Genomic DNA, 23,700 nt, shown 5'->3' on the forward strand with positions numbered 1-23,700 from the left:
ATTGAAATTTAAAAACACTTATGACACAATGAAGCCTCGTTTACTGAAATCACGTGACTTTGGCAGTTTGATACACGCTCCGAACCACTGATTTGAAACAAAAGATTCAAAAGATTCAAAAGCTTCTAAGCTTCATGAAGCAGTGTTTTAAAAATGCAATTAGAAAATATAACTAGATATTGTTGAATAAATATTTTGTTTTTGTTCTTTGGTGCACAAAAAGTATTTTCGTCACTTCATAAGATTAAGGTTGAACCACTGTAGTCACATGATCTGTTTTAAATATGTCATTAGTAGCTTTCTGGCGTTTGAAAGTGTTAATTGTCTTGCTGGCAATGAAGGCCTCACTGAGCCATCGGATTTTATCAAAAATATCTTAATTTGTGTTCTGAAGATGAACGAAGGCTTACAGGTGTGGAACGACATGAGGGTGAGTAATTAATGACAGAATTTTAATTTTTGATGCTTTTTAGTGTCTTTTTTTTAATCATTTTTAAAGCTTGCCCCTGGTCACCATTCACTTTGCATTGAATGGAAAAGAGTGGTGTCAACTTTCTGCCAAACCTCTTCTTTTGTGTTCGACAGAACAATAAAAACCATTAAGGTTTGAAACAACATGAGGGCGAGTTAGCGATGACAGAATTTTCGTTTTTGACTGAATTATATTTAATATAATCAATGACTATGTACACTGCTTTGTGAGAACTTAATTTGTAGCCTACTACATTTTGTGAGGCTTTAATTTGAATACGGCACTCCAAATCCAAAAATTCTCAACTTTTTTTAACAACCTGACAAAATATTCCCCCTTCCAGGCAACTAATGATTGCTCTTCAAATATTGCCCCTAATACTTCCTCAATTAACAGCTGAATGTCCCACAGACCTAATGTGAGAAGCGTTTTGAGAGGAGATTTGCATATTTATTTAGTTCAGCAGTAATGTATCAATTTTCAAAACGTCTGTCTGAATATCATTATTTGTGCCACTTGACACCGTAGAAGTGCTGTTGTGGTCCACTTTAAATGGAGGATAAATGCTTCAGAAAACCATGAAGAAGAACATACAGCTCACAAGGTCATGCCAGAGGGGAAAATCTCAAGTAGTGGCCGTGTTTAAGATGTGCAAAAGGCTTTGTTACTCTATATCCTACCCTAACAGATATGACTGGATTCTTCATCTCCTGTAAGTAAACACTATTCATTTATTTATGTGTAAAATATTTTTAATTTCATTTTTAGTGCACCTTTAAAATGATGCATCTCTTATTTGTGTGCATGATCAAAGTGAAGTAGCACAGAGTCTGATACTAACCTTTTTTCTTCACAAAATGACGGTCACCTAAATTGGTAGAGGAGGAAAGAATACAGAAGACAGTGTTAGAGAAGCACCTACAAAATAGATCTTTTGAAACATTGATGAGGGTTGAATAAATTATAAATGTGGATCAGAGAGGGGAAAAGGCTTGTCTGCAATCCACAGCACTTTATTCCTGGCCTCTAAGATCTTTTATAAAAAAGGGCATGCCAACATCAATACACACACACACCTATACACAGAAGTGTTTTATTACAATCTATTTCACACTTTTTTTTTTTTACACAATTCATTTGCATGCGACAAACAGGCATGAATCTAAATTATTCGGCATGTGAAGCCACCTTTATGCCTGGTGATGCATTTACATGTGTGCAATTAGAATGATTAATTAATCAGCTTGTTTGTCTGCTGAGCGAATTGATCTGGCGAGCCTTTTTTTTTTTTTCCAGTGTGATATGTAAACGCATCCATTTTTCCTCAAATGCAGAGCAGAGCATGTTGGTGATTTTGTATAGAGAGTTGCGTAATATTTTTCATGATTGAAATTACATTTCTCGTTTCCAGAAATGATTATGAAAGTGTTTTTGATATCTTATGTTCATAAATTCCCATTACTGTATATTTACAGTATTATCAAATCTGATAAATAAGATTCATGATTGACATTATTGAAATGCTACATATAAATTGTGCATGTAGTTTATATATTTCACTATATTTAATAAATAAAAATTTATAAGGTGGAAGAAAACTTATTTCCCAGAATGCACCTGTTGAGTTACAATTCAGTGAATTCCTCTTCTTGTCTTTCTAATTCAAATTCTTGCTGCGTGTGAACAATTCAATTCAAGCCATGGAGTCAGTTGCTAAAGGAAAAAAAAAAATTCTGCTATTTTTCTACTAAAGTTTTTACATTAAAATTTTTATTTTTTTAATCCCTGGCTGTAACATTTGTCAAAAACATTATAGGGTAATTCATTATGATAAAATGGCAATTATATGTTTGGAATTCCTTAAACAGGGAGTATCTCACAATAAAAATGTATTCACCATGTAGGATATTTAATAGCTCTAAACTTTTTTTTTTTTTTTTCCAGTTTCCTGGAAGACTTTTGCATCATCATCATCATCATCATCATCATCCAGGCACTGGTATATTGTACTTTTTATTATATTTGTACACTTCAATGCTTTACCTCCATGTATTATTGAGTAGGCCTATTTATTTATTTATTTATTTATTTATTTTCATCATTACCTCAGCAAAATCAGGACAAAAGCACACATATCACCATCAAAAATATGCTCAAAGATGGGTGCTCGACCAAAAAAATATTAATAAAAAGCAGAAAAAAGTCGGCACACCAAAGCTCCAAAAATAAGCAAAAAATTTGATATAGGACTCACTATTACCTCCCATCTGTTTGAATTGTTATTTGTTTTCCTTTATTATTATTTTTCTTTTCCCACACTGTATGTATCATAAAAATGATAAATAAATCTAAAATAAAAAAGGGGAAGCTCACCATTGAATTGAAATCACAATTTCCAGTCATATTATTAAGGGTTGTGCACTATCCAAACTGACCCAATAAAGGGACATTATATATCAGAGTTGAGCAAAATTCTAATTTTAAGAATTATCTCCCTTTTAATTCATGAATTAAAACTTGAATTGGAGTGACCACACACAACAGGATGCTGATTAAGAAGGAAAGGAAGTAAACTTGACTGTATCAAAATAATCAACAGTTAGGCCTAAATCAGAGTGCATCTAGACTCTTTCTATTGTATTGATAAATTGTTGTCTGAGAAACATTTTTCCTCACAATATTTCAGTATCTGTTTTTTTCTGTCAGCTGTTTAGAATCAAAACTAGCGAGTCCCAATTATCACATGATTCACGCATTTGAATCGATTCTTATCAATGAATCATTCAGATTACATCTGAATCGGTTCCCAATTCAGTGTGAATCATTTAGTTCACTCATGCAGTAAATCATTTGGCGGTTTCTCACGACATAAACATTGGCGGAGCACTAAAATAAGTGCACAGAGAGCCAAAAGAGTAGATTGGAATAAAATGATATTTAGTTACAGTCCTTTGAAAGGAAACTTGAAAATATATTCTGTCGTTTGTTAGCGATGCAACTAGGATTTTATGAAGTTCAACACCTGCACATGCTGTTTGTCTGTACAGCAGGTAAAGACAGTACACGCTGCTATCTGACACTTACGAAACGAAACGTCACTGGTAATAGATTCTGGGGCAAAAATGCCCCAGAATTAGGCGCATATACTGTATATATATCATATGCCTAATTTACCCCAGAATGCATTACCAGTGAAGAGAGCTCAAAACAAAAAGAACACAAAAGTGACATTGAATGGCAAGATTGTTGAACCAATAACACGCTTGGCTAAGATTCTTCATAAGTCACCTTGAGGTGTTCTGAATACATGCATGTGGACTGACCGCCACATTGAGACACTTTTTGCCATTGAGATGACTTGGAAAAAGTGTCCCAATCAACAATCAACCTGAATTGCAGTCCCTATATATATATATATATATATATATATATATATATATATAAAAAAGAATGTTTTGCTGAGATTCTGTTGGTATGTTACGTTACTATTAATCTGAAAGCATTCATTGATAACTGGAGGTATTGAAGCAATGTGGCAGTCAGTCCACATGCGTGTATTTAGAGCACCTCAAGCTGAGTTATGAAGAACCGTAGCCAAGCGTGTTATTGGTTCAACAATCTTGGCATTCAGTGTCACTTTTGTGCCTCTTTTTGTTTTGAGCTCTCTTTATGAATGTTTCTGAAAGTGTTCATTTTGCATATGTACTTCATTTGTTTTCTGACAGCTCTATAAACATTTATTTCTGCTGTATTTCATCTAGATGATTTCAAACGTTTGTGCTCAGCTCAGTGCTAATACTACTAATGTAAATTATGTAGATCTTAAAACTCTTGTATAATGAGTCTTCTGGTGTTGTGGGGGTTTCTTAATTGATTACAGATCTGTGGTCACTGATAATTAACCAGAAAGTAAATGTCATTAAAATGTAGATTCATTACTTCATAGACCGTATTTAATCTCCATAGGCCTTATTTATCTTTGGAGATTTTAACTGAAGATTAAAGCAAATAGGCTTATATTTGCTTATAATAAAAGTGTCAGTTTTAATGGCAGCTTTGTTTGCTAACCTACCACCACTGTATGGGTTGAATAGTCTGGTTACAGATGTGCTAAATTTTCAAGGTCATGGAAGTCAATTGAAAATGATCTCTACTAACCTAAACTTGATACAAAATCAGGATAAAAAGGAGAGGAGATAGAGCACCTAATAAACATTTTTTTCTGACCTTTCTAAGTGCATCTGTGGTTAAAGACAGGGCCATATGAGCTGCCCTTAATGAGACCACAATGACCCATTAGTTTCCAAAATTAAAGGAACACTCAATTTTTTTTGAAAATAGGCTCATTTTCCAACTCCCCTAGAGTTAAACAGTTGAGTTTTACCATCTTCGAATCCATTCAGCCGATCTCCAGGTCTGGCGGTACCACTTTTAGCATAGCTTAGCATAGTTCATTAAATCTGATTAGACCATTAGCATCTTGCTCAAAAATGACCAAAGAGTATAGATATTTTTCCTATTTAAAACTTGACTCTTCTGTAGTTACATTGTGTACTAAGATCGACGGAAAATGAAAAGTTGCGATTTTCAGGCCGATATAGCTAGGAACTATACTCTCATTCCGGCGTAATAATCAAGGAACTTTGCCGCCGTACAATGGGTGCAGCAGGGTGCAGTCTCTCACAAATGTCCCCATGGTTGCAAGGCACGCTCCCTGTGCAAGCAGTGGGTCACAGACGGTGCGTAATATCATTGCGCCTGCTGCACCCATGGTATGGCAGCAAAGTTCCTTGATTATTACGCCGGAATGAGAGTATAGTTCCTAGCCATATCGGCCTAGAATATCGCAACTTTTCATTTTCCGTCGGTCTTAGTAAAGAATGTAACAGAAGAGTCAAGTTTTAAATAGGAAAAATATCGAAACTCTTTGGTCATTTTTGAGCAAGATGCTAATGGTCTAATCAGACTCAATGAACTATGCTAAGCTATGCTAAAAGTGGTACCGCCAGACCTGGAGATCGGGTGAATGGATTCGAAAACGGTAAAACTCAACTGTTTAACTCTAGGGGAGTTGGAAAATGAGCCTATTTTTTAAAAAAAGTGGAGTGTTCCTTTAAAGAGGGGAGATTAAGATGTCTCATGTTGTGTTGCTTCTTAAGTAGGCCTCTTTTTTTCTGAGATTCATTGTTCTCCTATACATAGTGACAAAAATAGTGCATCATCTCTTCTCTTGCACTAAACTGCAAACATAATTTTCTTAATCAGTATTGTTGTCTTGGGTTTTCCAGTAAAAAAATATATAGAGAAATTAAAAAATTAATAACTTAAAAACCCAGTGAAGTTACTTTAGAAGTAAAAGAATTGCAGGACATTAAGACTTGTTTTCTTAGAATTTATATTGAATTAGTTTTCCTCATATTCAAACAAAAAACATCTCTAGCCAACCATATACCTATTATATTATATTATATTATATTATATTTTCTATCCTCTTCTACCACTCAAAATAAATTCTGTGCAGTAGGGTCATTCGGTGTCAAATCAACCAAATACTGGAAAATTGCCTGTAGAAAGACAAACATAAATAGTGATGAAAGCCAAAATAATAAATGTCACAGATAAATATTTACTGAGTAATCCACTGTTTTGTAGAGGGGGTCAAAATGACAATTTTCACCTGAGATTTGGAGCCAAATTACAGGGGGGTAAAATGACTTTAGAAAGATGGCAGCATCATTATTTTATTTTTACACAGATTGGTAGATCAACTAGTAAAATCTGTTGACTTTAGCAATCTTTGTTTCATTATATTCCAACGAAGACTTGTTTTTTTTTTTTTACCTCAAGTTGCATGCCTGTAATTCAAGAAGTATTAAAGATATTTTAATATCCTTTTAGGTTCTGGTTCTTATTAACTAACTTTCCTTTTGGTGTCTTCATTTTAAAGGCCCTATATGGTTCAATCCCAGAGATATGGAGATAGGGCTATGAGTAACTTGGTAAATTGTACACGTTTTCAGTGGTCCAAAACCAAATGTGGCTGACCCACGTTTGGTTTTTGACCACTGAAAATGTGTACAATTCTTGCATACAGCTGATACTTTTTTCTTTTAAAGAGGAATATCTGAAGAACAAATAGGCTAATGTTAAAAACTAAAAATGTATCTCATTTTTTGTCTATGAGCTCAGTTGCATAGAACATACCTGTCTGAGTTCCATGAATATTACTTTTCCAAAGTTTGCATGCCTGTAACTCTAAAAGTATTCAAGATATCTTAATGATTCTCATTCTTGATTAACTTTCCTTTTGAAATCTTCATTTGAAAGGCCCTATATAGCTCAGTCCCATAGATAAGGGCATCTTAAAGCAGCTCCCTGTTCAAATTGTTGACTTTCACCCATTTTCAGTGATCAAAAACCAAATGTGGTTTACTTTGCAAACATCTGATACTTATTGCATTTAAAGAGGAATGTTTGAAGAATAGATAATGTTTAAACTAGAAATGTATCTTGTTTCCCTCTATCAAAAGAATTGCATAAAACATAACTCTCTGAAAGCCAAAAATTCACTGAAAATTCATTAACTTTTAGGGATATTTGGAAGATGTGAATATGTTCATTTTAACAGCTTCTGAAGCTACTAAGAGTTCAAATATGCAGTATTGTAACTACACGTTACCACACTGACATAGGGCCTTAAAATGATTCCAAAAGAAAAGTTTCATAAGAACAAGAATCTAAAATGACATAAAGATATCTTTAACACTTCTTGAATTAAAGACATAAACTTCAGAAAAATGTTTGTTTTTGGCACTCAGAGAGGTGTGTTGTATTCAATTGTTTAAACAAGATACACATCTAGTTTCAGTGTTAGGCCTGTTTGTTCTTCAGACATTCCTCTTCAAATGCAATAAGTATCAGCTGTGTGCAAAGTGAACCACATTGGTTTCTGATCACTGAAAATGGGTAAAATTCAACAATTTGAACATGGAACTCCTTTGAGGTCCCCATATGTATGAGACTGAACTATATAGTACCTTGAAAATGAAGATTTCAAAAGGAAAGTTTATTAAGAATGAGAATCTAGAAGGATATTAAGATATCTTGAATACTTCTTGAGTTACAGAATGCAAACTTTGGAAAATAAATATTTATTGCACTCAGTTATGTTCTATGCAATTGAGTTGATAGAAAAGAGATACATTTCTAATTTCAACATTATTTGTTCTTCAGATATTCCTCTTTAAAAGATAAAAAGGATCAGCTCTGCAAAGTGACCCACATTTGGTTTTTGACCACTGAAAATGTGTACAATTTACCAAGTTACTCATGGAGCCGCATTAAGATCTCCATATCTCTGGGATTTAACCATATAGGGTCTTTAAAATGAAGATACCAAAAGGAAAGTTAGTTAAAAACCAGAACCTAAAAGGATATTAAGATATCTTTAATACTTCTTGAGTTACAGGCATTCAAACTTGACGCAAAAAAAACACAAGAAGTGCTTTTTGCCATTTTTTTGTTACTGTTGGCATATAATGAAACAAAGATTGAAGATTGAGATCTGTATAAAAATAAAATAATGATGCTGCCATCTTTCTAAACTGGCTCCAAATCTCAGGTGAAAATTGTCATATTGACCCCCTCTTAAAAACAGTGGATTAAATATTTATCTGTGACATTTAGTATTTTGGCTTTCACTATTTATGTTTGTCTTTCTACAGAAAAAAATGTAACAAAATCAAAAATTTTAGCCGGGGACCTGGTTGAGTTGACACGGAATGACCCAGTAGCATTACTTGTGTTGTCCCCTTTTGATCAATTGCTTATGCATGTATTCTCATTTGTAAGTTGCCTTGGATAAATATTACTGAGTATAATATGTATGAGGATTTGTGAATCAAAAACTGAATAACTATTGAGATTATTATTAAAAGAAACCAAGAAGATTTGTTGTGAGAGATTAATGACAGAGATTGTGATACTGTTTTGTTTGATTTTTATTGTTATTTTGTAGAATCACACATGTGGCACACAGAGTTTGGGTCGATAGTTCCTGGTAGAAATTCCTCGTCCTCTTTCTCAAAACTCTTCTTTGTAGAGTAAAGCTGTAAAATAGTGACCCATCTTTTAATATTTCAGGTTATGACACACACCACTTAGAATGTTCTTGTAATATTATGTCAGAATATAGATGGCTTGAAATAAAATATTTGCACAAATATGATCCATGATATTCTTCAGTCCCTTTGGGAAACCATTTAAACCAGGTTTATTCTGCAGAAGGGGGAAAACGTGACCATAAAAGCCAGCTCATATTTCTAATAAGAACTATTAGTACACATGGCTCGTCAGATCAAACCGCTGTGGGTTAGTCTGTGGTTTCTGAGATGTTGTTATTACAGTAAAATGTTTGTTGTGTAATCGTGCTGCTATTGTGAAATGAAGGCCACAACGAGTTAATATACCTTCATCCTCCTCTTCTTCTGGTGCTACCAAATTAGTCATAAAAGTCAAGATTGACGTTATCCAATCGGTAGAGTCATCCATTGCTTCATTCACCGCCTTCATGGGATCAGGGCTGATGTGGTGAATACCCCCTAAGAGCACGTTTTAGACATCTTGAGACATATTTCCATACACTCAACAAACATACGTACAGCCATTTAACCAGCTCTAATAACAGCAGCAAAAACCTCTAAACCATCAGTCTGTTTGTCAATGCTCTACAAAACCAGCTCAAAAATATTTATCTGTGTAAAATACAGCTCAAAAGCACTACAAATTGTGTGTGTGTGTGTGTGTGTGTGTATATATATATATATATATATATATATATATATATATGTGTGGCCGAAAGTATTGAGCACCCACATCATTGCATATCAATAATGGATGTTTAGTGGGGAGTTTGTGCACTTGTTGTTGGTTGAATTTGATATTACTTTTTTCATTCTGCTTATTATAGACTAGAAATCATGAGGGTTTTTTTATATATTATTGGCAGTCTTTTTTAACAGTAAACCAGTCTATATATGTTTTTTGTGAAAATATCAGTATCAGCTATCAGATCACTATATATGAGTCAATGACGTGACAGGTCAATTTTCTGTCCAAAGGCCTTAATAATAATAAAAAACAAAGATATGACATCCTAAGTATGTAAGGTAGTACAACTAGATCTCCAAAAGGTTTTAATTATATTTTGCTACATATAAAGTTATTTTAAAGATTTTAAAGTGTCAAAAGGTCATTCGGTTTAACCGTCCAAAGGCCAATACAGCCATTTCATTTGTGATTAAAATATCTTAAAATGTAACAAATGTATATATTTTTTTATTCTGGGATGATTTTATAACATCATATATCAACATAGTGCAAAATGGTATTAAAATTATATATAGAAGTCGTTGCTTTGTTACGAGAAAGAATGTTCAGAAAAATGAATTTCATTGATGTCATTTAGAGTAACTAATATAAAGGGACCATTTTGGATCAAGTCATGCGGTCAATATCACGTGACAGGATGTGAAGACATTCAGACACCTGCAAAGCACCACATGGTCATGAAGCAAAGTAACTAACTCTCTTTTAACTATTTGAAAAATTCATGTTTTACTTGCTCACATGCATGTCCGAAACATCAGGTCATTCGGTACAACCGCTATAAAACATGGAAAATGTTGGAATATTTTGAAAACTTGTATTAAATATAAAATGTTTGATTGTCCTAGCTAGATATCAGCCTGTTAGCACTGTTTGAAAATATCGTCATTCGGTAAAACCAAAAGTTTCATTCAGTAAAATCGAAATTTTGTTTAAACCGAATGACTTTTTTGGTGACAAATTTTGTCCATCTTGTAAAAAATGACAAAAGCAGTGTTAATTGATTATAAAAACCACATAATCTCATTGTTAACACTTAATAAAACCTTATTTGTCAATGACCCATATATAGTACACACTCATTTATGTGTCATTAAATTGTTTATATTGTCACATTGTTTTTAATGATAGTATAAAAGGCAATTATTTAATTTCGGAGACAAGATGTTACATTTATTACACCGTGCTTATGCTTGTATAAAAGGGTCTTTTTAGATAAAACATTTTAGCTTGACTGTGCGCTTGAATTGTGTGCTGTTTTCAGTAATGATGTATCTGCAATAGCCAAACCAATTCATTAGAAGCAGGTGTTCACATACTTTTGGCCATGTACTGTATGCTGATATTGTTTTCAGATAATTGGTGTACTTTTGACCCTGAATGACATCTTCAATAATAAGATGAGATCTGATGATTTCAAATTCAGCATTGAAAAGGATTTAACACCCACATGTCAGGAAAAAAAGACCTACAAATATAAATGCCATTGCCAAGTCAGTAAAACTTGTTTCCATTTTCGGTAACTTTTGGGTTTTTTGCTTTCCATTGCCCATCGACAGGAATACTCATCATAATTCACACACCATCATGTAGTGCCTGTCTGTCTGTAGTTATCAGCAGCCGAACAGCATGACCTGAGTCAAAGCCATTTTACCAGAAGCCATTATGCAGGGGTGACGTGACAGCATGCACACACTTCAGACTCCTCAGACCTCTATTATAGCCTCTAAACACCCTGATGTTCACTACTCCTGTTAGAATAAATTAGTATATGATTATAAAATATTCTTAACTACTATAATCTGTTCGGTAGCATTAATAAAATTCTCAATCATGTGTTAAAGTCAGCTTGTAATGGTACATTAGATGGGCAGTAAAGCTGTTTTAGTTGCAAAATGTTGTAAATCTAAAAAGCCTATTAGGTTAATAATGACTTGGATAACCATATTTCATTTTGTTAATTAGCACAAGATTCAAATTGTGATAGATAATATTTATTATATATAATATATTTATAATAATAATTTACTAGCATTTTCTTAATTAAAGGTGAAGTGTGTGATTTCTGTAGGTGATTTTTTTTTCCTATCACATATTTCAGTAATCATCATAAATTAGGTCTCAATCGAAAGCTTAAACTCTCAAAATTAAACCATTTTGAAATTGGACATTGTGTTATCATGGAAATGGTACTTTAGCAGGCTTTGGAACATAACTTGGTTAGACATATGTGACCCTGGACCACAAAACCAGTCACACAGGTATATTTATAGCAATAGCCAACAATATATTGTGTGGGTCAAAATTATCAATTTTTCTTTTATGCCAAAAATCATTAGGATATTAAGTAAAGATCATGTTCCATGAAGATATTTTGTAAATTTCCTACCATAAATATATATCCAAAATTATTTTTTTTGGAGTGGATATGCATTGGACAACTGTAAAGGCGATTTTCTCAATATTTTGATTTTTTTTTTTCACCCTTCAGATTCCAGATATTCACAGTTGAATCTCAGCCAAATATCATCCTATCCTAACAAACCGTACATTAATTAAAAAGATTATTTATTCAGCTTTTAAGATGATGTATAAATCTTAAGTTAAAAAAAATTGACCCTTATGACTGGTTTTGTGGTCCAGGGTCACATATGGCTTTGATGTTCCAGCAATTTTAGAGTCCAAATTAAATTGTAAAATATGTATCTTGTATAAAATAAAAGTTCAGTACATTTTCTTTTACAGTAAACTTTTTTTTTTACACGATGGTTTAGAGGTTTTTTTACACGATATCTCAAAAAGGTGAGTGACAGTAAACAATTCAAAGATATTTTTACAAATTAAATTGGGAAAGGAGTCTTTAGGAGTCTAAATGAGTTTAAGGTAAACACAAATTGCACACATCATCTTTAAAGATCTTCAAAACATTCACATTGACACTGAAAAGTGGTTACATCCCTTAAAAATGCTGTTTGAAGATGCCATTCAGGATGACTAAATGAAATTTACCGTGACATTTTTCTAGTCACATTTTTAATACCTTACAATGACCTTGGTTTATTCATTTAAATAACTACTTCAAATTTGTTTGCCACACTTCTCACTCATATGTGTAAGATGTAAGATATAAGATGGCTTGCCTCTAAGGCTGCCTGCTTCCTTTAATGTTTTCCTGACACGGTGTGGCTGAGGTCCTGTTAGGATGAGAGACACAGAAGCAGAGGTGTGGGATAGCAACACGCATACTGTACACACACTCTCATTGGGTCGTCCTCACTGAGCATGCTCAGAAATGTAGGCAGGATAAACAGGCTCATTTAGCCACCATTATAAAAAAAAACAGTCACTCTTATGGCACAAAATCACAGGTGTGAAAAGAGACATCATATTAATCCATGTCACAGTGAAAATGAAACTGCAAACATTAACATTATGAGAGAGAAAAAAAACAAGAAGAGAAGCAGGATACATACATAGTGTTAATGTGTTACGAAAGTCACTGTGTTATGGTCTTTTTGTTTTTAGAGCATTTATTCATAGCGAATTAAATTGTCACGCTCTTTTTCTCATGTCTGCTTCCTACTGCATTGAAATTCAGGCCTCGTAGCGTAATTGTGACATCTCCTTTACACAGAGATGCTAATGCAATACTGATGAATTCAGTGACATTTGTTTGATTAACTTTTTAACCTACTTTATGAAAATTCAGTATTGCCCTCTAAGCTTTCACACTCGAGACTGACAACATTTTACGTTTTTGGGTGCTCGAGTGTGACGTGTAAAATGAGATATGTTTAATACTGTATCTCTAGACAGCAATAAAAGCTTACAAGAAGACCAAATGGAGACTTTTGCTTATGTCTCCTGCTTATTATATGGTTCTATTTAGAGAAAGATTCAATAATCTCACATGACACATATAGATTTTGCCAAGAAGTCTGCAATCACAACAAGATCAATAATCTGAGATGTGCTATAAATCCGCAATAAGTTTATATGTGTTTCTGTATCACATTTGTTTCCATTTTTATTTCTCTTCAGGAGAAAAATCTGAGACAATGTTGATATCTCTATAACAGATAACGCCAATAAATCTCCTGAGATATGAAAGATATCTGGAACAATAGACATTTTCCTCTGGGCAGTGCAGCTAAATCATTGAAATCAATATAAGGGATAGAAAGCCATACAGATGAATGTTTAACTAAATACACAATGAGCTCAAACTGAATGAATGTCTTGAGGACAAATTGCAGAGATGTGGTCCTTTAAATTATATGGTTGTTTGTTTGAACAAGTGCTGGTTTCAGTCTTATCTGTGATACAGTAATATGGCTGCTGTTTTTATCAATGCAGAAAATCATTTTCTTAATCTGAATTTTTGTTTAAACATTCTTAAAATAAGATAAATGTACTTGAGAAGCAAAATTGCATAAGATATTTTAATTCCAGTGATTATTTATTGAATTACTTTCATTTTTACCCCTTTGGCAAACAGATTTTTTAAACCTCACTGATAAAAATGCAGAAAAATAATACTTAGCCAGTTGGGTATAAAAATATTGGGAAAGAGACTGAAAAAAATACAGATCAAGGAAATTATTTTTTGCAGGAATGTCATTTGCTGGTAAAATTCATTTCTTTTCTCATTGCACATGGCAATATTCTGCATATTTGAAAATCTAGCTCTGCAGTTTGTCATGGTTATGATATGGTGACTGTGATTTTGCCAAGTAGGACATGCTCCTGAATGGGACATGGAAATGGTAAGTTGGTTGTAATGTTGCTCCGTAACCAACAAGAAATATGATCCAGGAACATGCTCTACTTGGCAAAATCACAGTAAGCGCTATAATAGACAAACATTTGTTTTGGTTCTATTCATTACAGTTGCCAATATTGTGTACTTTGTTTCCATTTTACCAATGTTCTGAGGAGCTCTGATTCTTAGAAAGTGAGCATGTGCACCACTTATGTTGATTTAAGTTCTTCTTAGACTTATACTGTTGCATACACCAGTCATGTGACTGAGGCTTCAGGGCAAAAAGAGGACACTATTCCACATCTCAGAAACTCAAGCATGAGGGGGATGATTCCCAACAGAGAATCTCAGTCACAGCACTGGGGAACACAGTGGTCTTTGAATCCTGTCTTGAAAGTAAGCAAAGCTTCACCCTTCACTCTCCTCTGCACTCTATACTCCTCTTTTCATGACCATAGCTCTCCAACAGTAAAGAGAATTACAGTGTGTTACCAATCATGTACAGTGTATATATGTTTACACAAAGTGTTACATGTGACATAATCCTGTTGTCTGAGGCAGTTTAGTCCTGATATATCTTATACCTATAAAAAAAAAAAAAACCTTTATTGTCATCACAATATTCTTGCCATTCAATTGTAATTGGAAATACATGTTCTCTTTATTGTTTTGTAGACCAGTGACTCTCAACTGGTGGGACTTCCATGCCAACATGGAAAAGTTGCACGACATCCCTTCATCCTCAAAACCCCACTGAAAAAAGCTACACAAGGTAAATTATATTAGTTAACTGTTTGTTTTAATGGATATTTCTGTTTAGTTTTGTAGGATAGAGCGTTTTAGTACTGTGTTGGATCTCCATTTGATGTCCATTGTATAAATATGGGTTCTGAAGCAAAACCAGTTGAGAACCACCGTTCTAGACCACCTGAAGTCAAATGGTAAAGACTCTGTAAATGCAAGGCTGTGTTAAGATGGGCCAAAGCGCCAACTTCCTCCCCATGATTCCGCATCGCGTAGCCTACGAGGCCATTTCTCCAGGCTTAGCTGTGCATTGAGAGGGAAATTAAAGTATATATTCCTTCTCCTGAAAAGAACGTGAGAAATCTGCAACATAGAATACTGCATTAATATTCTACAGGTAAAATATCATTGTTTTGCTCAATGCATTTAATGAAAAGAAGAATCAAATCATTCTGCATGGCAAAGAGGAGTTGCCATTCAATACCACACAGTTAATAAACGAAGTCACGCTACAGTGCTTTCAAAGCATAGTTATCGATGTTAGAATAAAATTAATTGATTGAATAATTTGAGGCTTATTGAAAGCAATATCGCATAGTAGACGTCAACTCATGAATGTTGGATATCACAGGGTGGAAGGGAGCAATTGGCACAAAGCTTATTGATGGCATGCTGGCTCAAATACTTATGCTTTAAAGTCTCTCAGAAGATTCAGTGTGCTCTTATGAATAAAAACGCAATATATTTTTGCACTGGGAATTTTAGATTCATGTTCTTTTAGAGCATTTTGTACTGTGAATCAAAATGCCGTTCATTCCCTTTATTTGATTGTAGCACTCCTTATAATGAAATCAGTTTTGCTAATATTTTGATGATGCCATACTGTATTTTGGCCCATATATCAAGTCCATGCCATGATCTTAGGTCTGAATTTATATCTAAATCACAATTGTGATAAATGTATATTTTAAGAGAAGCTTTTATTTGTCTCTTGAGCTTAAATTAGTTTCATGTTGAATTTAACTTTTCTAAGCAAATGTGTTTCATTTTGAGACCAAAATAAACCATAATTGTATGCATAAGACTATGAAAGACGAACACTCTCTTACATTCTGGTGACACAACACCTTTTTTAAAAGTTAATAATCTTGAATTATTTTTTTCTTAAAGGCAAAAAGTTGCATTATTCATTTAAATATCTAAATATTAAAAGTAGATAATTGTTAAAAGCAAAATTGAGTAAGTACTGAGATTTTAAAGTAATATATCTTATATTTTTTCTCATATTTATATTTAAATCTCATAACAGCAGAACAAAGTGGTTTAGAAAAACTTCAAGATTATGTAATTATGCAGTTATGTAATTTTGCATAAAGTAAATTGATCTCATTTTAGATCAATTATTTATATGCTAATGGAAAGCAAGATAAAACTACTAATTATTCTTTGCAGTGTATAGAGAAATAATAATGGCCAAAAGAGATGGAGGCGATTGAAACGAATGTACAATTTGATCAGGCGTCTAAAATCTGAAGCAATCAATTTTGCATTACCATAAAGCACTGTGCGATCTGCTTTCAAAGTGAACTTAGTCCCACTATTCACTTTGCCATCATGATAAACTCAAAGGTGTAGTGTCACTCTGAATGGAATGCATGACAGTCTAGAGGAAGTGATGTCGTGTTCATGACAGACAGATTAGATGGTTCAGTAAATTTGCATGTCCGAACGAATGTTTGAGATGAGAGTGACAGTTGCTCCCTGTTTGCATGCAGGAAAACACACACGCGCACACACACAAACAGGCATTAGCACTGAACTGCAGGCAGAGAGTCTTTACCAGGTGGTAAACAGGGGTCGTCACAGTATAATGTATGGGCTTTTTATTGGATGGCAACAGGATGACACATGATGATGGACAGGGTGGAAAAAGGAGGGAAACTTATTAGAAATAAGTAAATGTAAATGTGACTCCTATAATGTGGGGCGGTGCAATCATGTAGTGAACTACATGAAATGAAAGTGTAATGTTTCCATTTTGAAATACTTTCAAAATGGGTTAATGTGTTTGTGTTCTAGAGTGTTTTGATGGAATGAATTGCGAATGAGTTGTGATGTGATCTCAATGATAGTGATAAATCCGTCTAAACAATGACAATTTTTTAAACGGTTGAGGGAGTTCAAAATTGTCATTATGGAATTACTGAATCACACTGAGAAACAGATGACTGCAACTTCAAGCAATTCAGCACCAAAAACAACCGTTCTGTCATCTTCCTTGCATCAATGATGGACTCTAATGTATCATCAGGTGGTAATACAAGGTAAAACGGTGTCCTACAAGGACTTTTTCAGCACTCTACATGAATGCAGCAGTGGCTGATAGCAGCCCGGCCAACGGGACACCCTATCTATCCTTGTCACTGTCAATGCTATCAGGATCCAGTCAATATCCTTCCCTCCCGCTCTTTGAAGCCTCACAAGTTTGCCCTGTGGCACTGCTGATAAACTTCCAGCAAGAAAACAAGCTTGGAGCTTTATCACATTGTAAAAGCTTGTCCAAGCATCCAATTACGCTTCATCTGGGTCCTGTTTTAACCAAGAGTTAAAGTGAATGTGCTGTTATAAAGCCCCCAGTCTGCGCCCAACCTACAATCTTTTCGGGACAGCTGTACCAAAATAACTCCATCGAAGGTAATTAAACAGAGATAATAGAGCTGGACCTACCTTCGAGACCCTTGGAGTCGAGCAGGTCAAACATGATGACGGCCACAGCTGACCATGTTATGATGAGAGCCAGCACGAGGATCCAGGCCATGGGTGAGCTGAACGTGCTGTACAGGTCATCGGTCATGGTGCGCTTGGATGAACGTATGGGATTTGCACTCACGTCATTCTTAGTCTCGACTATGGTAGTCGTGGTGGTGGAGGACCGTGCTGTAGGGACACATAGAGCTTTAGAAATGTATAAGTGCAAATCTTTGCTGTACAAAACCGTTTAACCCATGAACAAAAGAACATTCTACAAAGTTTCAAACTGGTTTGAGCTGGTCATTTTTGGCAAAAAAATCTGGTCCTGTCTCGTTTTCATAGTAGTCACTGGTGGGATTGACGTCTTGGTTGTTTAAAGCCCGAAACACCAAGTCGATGCCGACTAACTAGTGGCGACGAAAGCAGACTGCGGGGTTGGCTCACATCGGCAATGTCTGAGTCCAAGTTGCCCTGACAAACCGACCAAACCGACTCTCGACAGCCGACAGCACATCCGTTCTGTTCCTGCTTAAGAAGAAATGCCTTTCCATACCAGCAGGTGGCAGTAGCTGAACAGCCAATCAGAATGATCAGCTGGCCCAACTGACCGATGAGCTCCTATGCCGATTCAACATGTCGAATCGGCCGGAAAAAAGCTGATGAGGACCAACTTCAGCCGACGGTGCGGAACACGCCGAGAAAACTTAGTCGGCCGATGAACAAAAACTGCCCGACGGCCGACCGCCGGCTTTGTGTTTTCTGGGTTTTCTGGGCTTTAGAGTCCATGATGGGTAGTTTAGTGTGTGGATTCCTCTTTTCTACATATCTTGCTAATTGACTGAATCGACACACCCAAGTATATATTTCTGTTTTTATAAACTGGAATCTTTTAGCTCATTAGAGCTGGTAAACCACATTGGAACAATATCAAACCAGCTACTATGGGTGTGCGATATACATGTAGAAATGATTAACTGATAGAAATTTGTCAACCGGTAGAGATTTTGGACTATATTGTCTCTATCATGGTTACGCTTAGGTGAAATTGCTGTGCTGTGTGTGTGGTCGTGAAATCTTATCGTATATTTATAAGAATTGGTTTAAAAACAAGTGATTTTAAAACGCTCAGTGAGCATGTGTGTACTGAACGCAGTTATTTTTCCTACTTTATTAGCCTTAAATGGTTACATACACACACTTGTATGTGTCAAAATGCCTGTCTTTGCAAGTATCCTATAGTAATGATGAGTGTAAACAGTTGAGAAAGGAAACACATTTTGATTGGCTGTTCAGCTACTGCCACCTGTTGGTACGGAAAGGCATTTCATCTTACACGGATGTGCTACTTGGCTGTCGGCTGTCGAGCGTCGGTTTGTTGTGTCAGGGCAACTTTGGACCCAGATGCTGCCGACGTGAGCCAACCCTGCAGTCTGCTTTCGTCGCCACTAGTTCGTCGGCGTCAACTTGGTGTGTTACTGCCTTAACAGTATATTGGATCCAGACAGCTCTTAAAGTGACAGCAGCCTAATATGCCTGCTGTCTGTCAATCATGTTAAAATCACTCACTGCCCTTGACTAAATCACTTCTTGTAATTAGAACAAATTTATATTTAATTTACACAGTGAGGACCACACAGTGTTTTTTTTTAATAAATTTGATTACTTTATACAATTTATGTAGCATTTCTTATTTAGTGCTTGATGTTTTTGTAGGTTTGTAGGTTGTAGGGTTTTTTTTATCCTAATGCTTGTAATTAGTTTATTTGTTCTTGTTCATTGACATTTTGAAATGTCTATGGCATCAAAAATTTTGATATTATAAAATCTTATTTAAAGCAAAAATGACTATATCGTGATGTATATCATTCTCGTAAAATAAAATTACTCATAAGATATTAGTCATATTGCCAACCCCTACCAGCTACCATGAAAATTTAAAGGAAGAGTTTTGCTACAGTTTGTGTAATTCATGCGTGTATCAGTTTTTGTCTTGATTTGAAAGTGAATTAAGGCTTATATATTGATCTTTTCTTCCTACAAAGTGATTGTGTCACTTCAGAAGATCTACAATAGATACAATAAATAGATTAATTTCATACTATCTTTGTCCTTTTTGGAGCTTGGAATTTTTGGGTCTTATTGCCTTTCATAATACGGACAAAAACCCTGTTTACTTCGGCTTATTATTATTATTTTTTTATTTTATTTCTTTCTTTTTTTTTCTTTTTTAACTGGATGAAAGTTGCAAATTGAAATCTGTGTAGACAGGATATAAGAGATATAAAAACAAAGACAGCTAGACAGCAGATGAATGTTTGCTTTTTGTCTTTATCAATGCATTGCCTGGAAGAGAGATTGAATTGAACTTGCTGTCTGTAGATAGGGCACACATCTGCAACGGCAATGTTTCATCATTAAAACATCTCCAAGGCCGCATGAGGAATGCTGGCGCTGTGTCATCTGTTGGCCGGAGCCCCTTTAAAAGCCTCTTTTCTAAATGGATATAAATTCTTGCGGCAGCTCAGTCTGAATTGCTGCACAGAGAGTTCAAACATATGCCACATGTAACCTTTATATATGCTGCTGCATTTACAAGACCCCTTTATTGATCTTTGCCAATTTTTTTTGACTTAAGTCATAGTAAATGATTGATCCTTGCGCAAGCTGTTGTGATTGTGTTTACAAAAAGTATTTGTGGATGATCCATTGTGAATCTGAACCAAGATCGGGGTAGTGGTTCTTGTTTATGTTGGTCCTGTTGTTCAGACAAGCAATGTTTTCTGCTATCTCTACTGTTGGCTTGCACATAATGACGTGTCTATGCGCGTGGGGGTCTGATACAGATGTCACGCTGAAAGTGTCAGCTAAGACCATCTGTTGCATCTCTTCACGTTGGTCCCTGTGGTCAAACTTAGGATTAGACGTCCCATCCAAATGCTGACTCAAGAAGCTTTCTCTAGACAGCCTATGATTAGCTGCAACTGGTTTGGAGTTTTAGTGCATCTTTCTGTATGTTATCATGATTTTGCCCCTGCAGATTGTCTGCAAACTTTAGTGTCTGACTGTACAGAAACATAAGATCTTAGATAGTGTACACCAAAGGCTTAGGAGAAGTCTTCCATGGCAACACGGTGTGCAAATGCCACTTCAACCCTCACTGTGCTGTAAACCGAACAGTGGCGGAAGGAAATGGCCCTTTTTGCATGACTTATTTTGATAAGTCCTCTTCAGATTCTAATGTTGATATCCATGGCAACTAATCCCAGGTTAGTAAGTGAGAACTGTTGAGACAATGAAGTCAACATAAACAACCCTCTGCACTGCTATTCCCTCAAGTGTCACTTTAAATATGATTTATTCAGACTGATCTGAGAGACATTTCACAGTTTAATAAGAATATCAAATTTACTTTTAAGTCTTTGCCACGTTAAGCCATTTCACGCAAGACTGGGGCTCATTTATGCAGGCCCTTGATATCAATAATTGTTTTTGTTTTGTTTTTTTGGAAACTCAAGTAACTAATAGTGACTTTAAAAAGGTTTCAAACTTTTTGAATACATTTCTTTTTTTGGGTTTAGAACCTGACAGGATTTCAGTGTGTTGAGAAAACCTTTGAGAATACTGCACTTCTAAATATAAATGAGACACTGAAACCTTAAAGGGTAGGTTCACCCAAAAATGAAAATAATGTCATTTATTACTCACCCTCATGTCGTTCTACACCTGTAAGACCTTTGTTCATCTTCAGAACACAAATTAAGGTATTTTTGAAGAAATCCGATGGCTCAGTGAGGCCTCTATTGCCAGCAATGTCACCAAACTTCTCAAGATCCAGAAAGGTACTCAAAACATATTTAAAACGGTTCATGTGAGTACAGTGTAGCAGTGTTTTGAAATCAGCCATCACTTGATACTGTTGAAAAGTAATTATTTTGTGTTTTGGGCACACAAAAAGTATTCTTGTCGCTTTATAATTTTAAGGTAGAACCACTGAAGTCACATGAACTGTTTTAAATATGTTTTGAGTACCTTTCTGGATCTTGAGAAGTTCGGTGACATTGCTGGCAATAGAGGCCTCACTGAGCCTTTCATCAAAAATATCTTAATTTGTGTTCCGAAGATAAACGAAGGTCTTACGGGTGTAGAACGACATGAGTGTGAGTAATTAATGTCAGAATTTTCATTTTTGGGTGAACTAACCCTTTAAGCTTCTCAGGAGCCATAAAAGTGGTTCACATGACATATTGTAACTTTATTCCAAGTTTTTAAAAGTCATATAATAACTGAAACTTGTTATTCACTTATAATCTTGACATTTGCCATTCTTGAGAGAAGTAGCGAATGTCAGTTTGTAAATGAATCATTCCTTTGATTCAAGTCTTTTCAATGAGTGATTTATTCATGAAGCAAACAAGTCTGAATCTTCAGTCGAACTCACTGACTCAATGACCTGGTTGCACCGACTTCAGAAGACCTGTTATATATGCATGGACCACTTTTATGGTGCATTTGTGTCCTTTTTGAAGCTTCAATCACTATATTTTAATTGCATGGAAAAGAGTGACTGGCACAGTATTTGTAATTTCTCCTCTTGTGTTCCACAGAAAACAAAGTCATATGGGATAAGAATGATGGGAATCATGAATCATTGTCAGAATTGTCATTTTTAGGTGAACTATTCCTTTAAATGTATTTTCTCTAGCTGATTGAATAGCCATATTTCAGTTGATAACTACCTTAAAACCCTTAAAAAGCTGTGCTAAGATCACAGGCCTGCTTCAAAGGAGTACAGATTCCCATAGAGCAAAATGATATGGTGTATTTTTAGCAGCTTTCAACCACGAAATTCCCCTGCAAAGCAAATGGCTGCCATCTGACAGACGGTTAACTTCACTCAAGTTAACTTGAGGTACTTGACTGTATACTATTAGTAGCATAGTTTGTCACATACAGTACAGTAACATTTACTTGACTTACACCATCTTATTGTTAAATGCACTTAGAAATGTAACTGGAAAATGAAGTTGACAATACCTTCCATCTCTCTCATGCACTAACAGGCTGAACACAATCTCAAGAGTCAATTCCCCAGTCCAGAATAGTTTTCCGATCGAAAGCACCACAATGTCTCTCTGTGCCTTTCCTGTTGGAGTCCCAATAAAACTTGGATTTGTGCCAGGGCCCCCTACAAGGGAGCCAAAAGGCACCTGTTGCTTAAAGTGACAGAAAAAAAAAACTATACACTTCCAACTGGTACCATGTACCAGCAGGAAGGGAAAAATCAAGGCTAGGCTGTCAAAAGAGCAAATCAAGCCCTAGGTTGTCCTTATGTTTGTTACCAACCCATGATGTGTGTGGGTCAGGAAACACGGGAGAGAAGGGAGGACGGGTTTCAAGGTAACCTTATCTGTGACTGGACTGTGTGGTTTATTCTTAGAGTCCCCGGCAGCAACGGCATTATGTTTTGCCTTTTTAGGCCAGGGGTGTTACCCCCGAAGAGGAGCTGGGCTGTCATCGGGTGAGTGTGCGGAAGGCAACACATGCACACATGAATACACACAACACTCCTCTGAAATGTATATTTTGATTCATTTTAGCACCATTTGCTGCTCATTTGCATAGTTAAATATTGCATATTATACTTTAAAAGCATGGCATACTGTATAGAGATCTCTTTAATGCAGATTTTTTAAAGCTAAGATTGAGGTAGAGAGGTACTGTCAATGAATACATGTAAGAAACTAAGCCTGTAAGCTGTTTACGGTGGCTTGTTAAATATTCATGCAAATCAAGCGAAACCTTTTTCATAAACCGTGCAAATGGAACATTTAGAAAGTTGACCTTTAAAGAGCAAATTGCATTTTATTATTTCAGCTCTACCTTCCCTGTATTTCAGAGAATATGGAAAAGCATGAGATGTCAGAACGCTTTCCACGGTTAAATATTGTATGAAATCGTTTGATGAGCACGGTTTTCTTTCTTGTGTTGAGGTATTTTTCTATTGAAAAATGAAGTTGGGGCATGACTTATTTTTCGGAATTGTCAATAGGCTTTAGTTATGTCATAGCCATTAACCACTATGATT

The 23,700-nt window shown here is 35.3% G+C and overlaps 2 protein-coding genes across 19 annotated transcripts in view; one reads left to right on the forward strand and one right to left on the reverse strand.

Moving 5' to 3' along the window:
- trdn (triadin) overlaps positions 1 to 22,990 on the reverse strand; it is a 67,249-nt gene extending 44,259 nt beyond the window's left edge. For 11 of the 13 annotated variants that reach the window (XM_048207424.1, XM_048207423.1, XM_048207422.1 and 8 more), the window contains exons 1-6: positions 22,650 to 22,990; positions 17,592 to 17,801; positions 16,705 to 16,743; positions 12,499 to 12,552; positions 8,941 to 9,072; positions 1,314 to 1,340 (exon numbers count right to left, since the gene is read on the reverse strand). In XM_048207424.1, coding sequence (XP_048063381.1) covers positions 1,314 to 1,340; positions 8,941 to 9,072; positions 12,499 to 12,552; positions 16,705 to 16,743; positions 17,592 to 17,801; positions 22,650 to 22,665 — 478 coding nt within the window. In that variant the 5' untranslated portion in view covers positions 22,666 to 22,990. The remainder of the gene's footprint in view (positions 1 to 1,313; positions 1,341 to 8,940; positions 9,073 to 12,498; positions 12,553 to 16,704; positions 16,744 to 17,591; positions 17,802 to 22,649) is intronic. The other 2 variants (XM_048207419.1, XM_048207421.1) reach the window with 2 other exon arrangements.
- Positions 1 to 23,700, forward strand: part of nkain2 (sodium/potassium transporting ATPase interacting 2) — a 164,520-nt gene that overhangs the window by 6,114 nt on the left and 134,706 nt on the right. For 2 of the 6 annotated variants that reach the window (XR_007187119.1, XM_048207428.1), the window contains exons 3-6: positions 1,001 to 1,184; positions 2,417 to 2,471; positions 14,796 to 14,892; positions 23,092 to 23,133. The gene's annotated coding sequence lies outside the window, so the exon portion shown is untranslated. Of the gene's footprint in view, positions 1 to 1,000; positions 1,185 to 1,355; positions 2,472 to 14,376; positions 14,517 to 14,795; positions 14,893 to 22,912; positions 23,013 to 23,091; positions 23,134 to 23,700 lie in introns of those variants that run through there. The other 4 variants (XM_048207430.1, XM_048207429.1, XM_048207432.1 and 1 more) reach the window with 4 other exon arrangements.

This window comes from Megalobrama amblycephala, linkage group LG11, assembly GCF_018812025.1.
Source record: "Megalobrama amblycephala isolate DHTTF-2021 linkage group LG11, ASM1881202v1, whole genome shotgun sequence".
Taxonomy (NCBI): Eukaryota; Metazoa; Chordata; class Actinopteri; order Cypriniformes; family Xenocyprididae; genus Megalobrama; species Megalobrama amblycephala.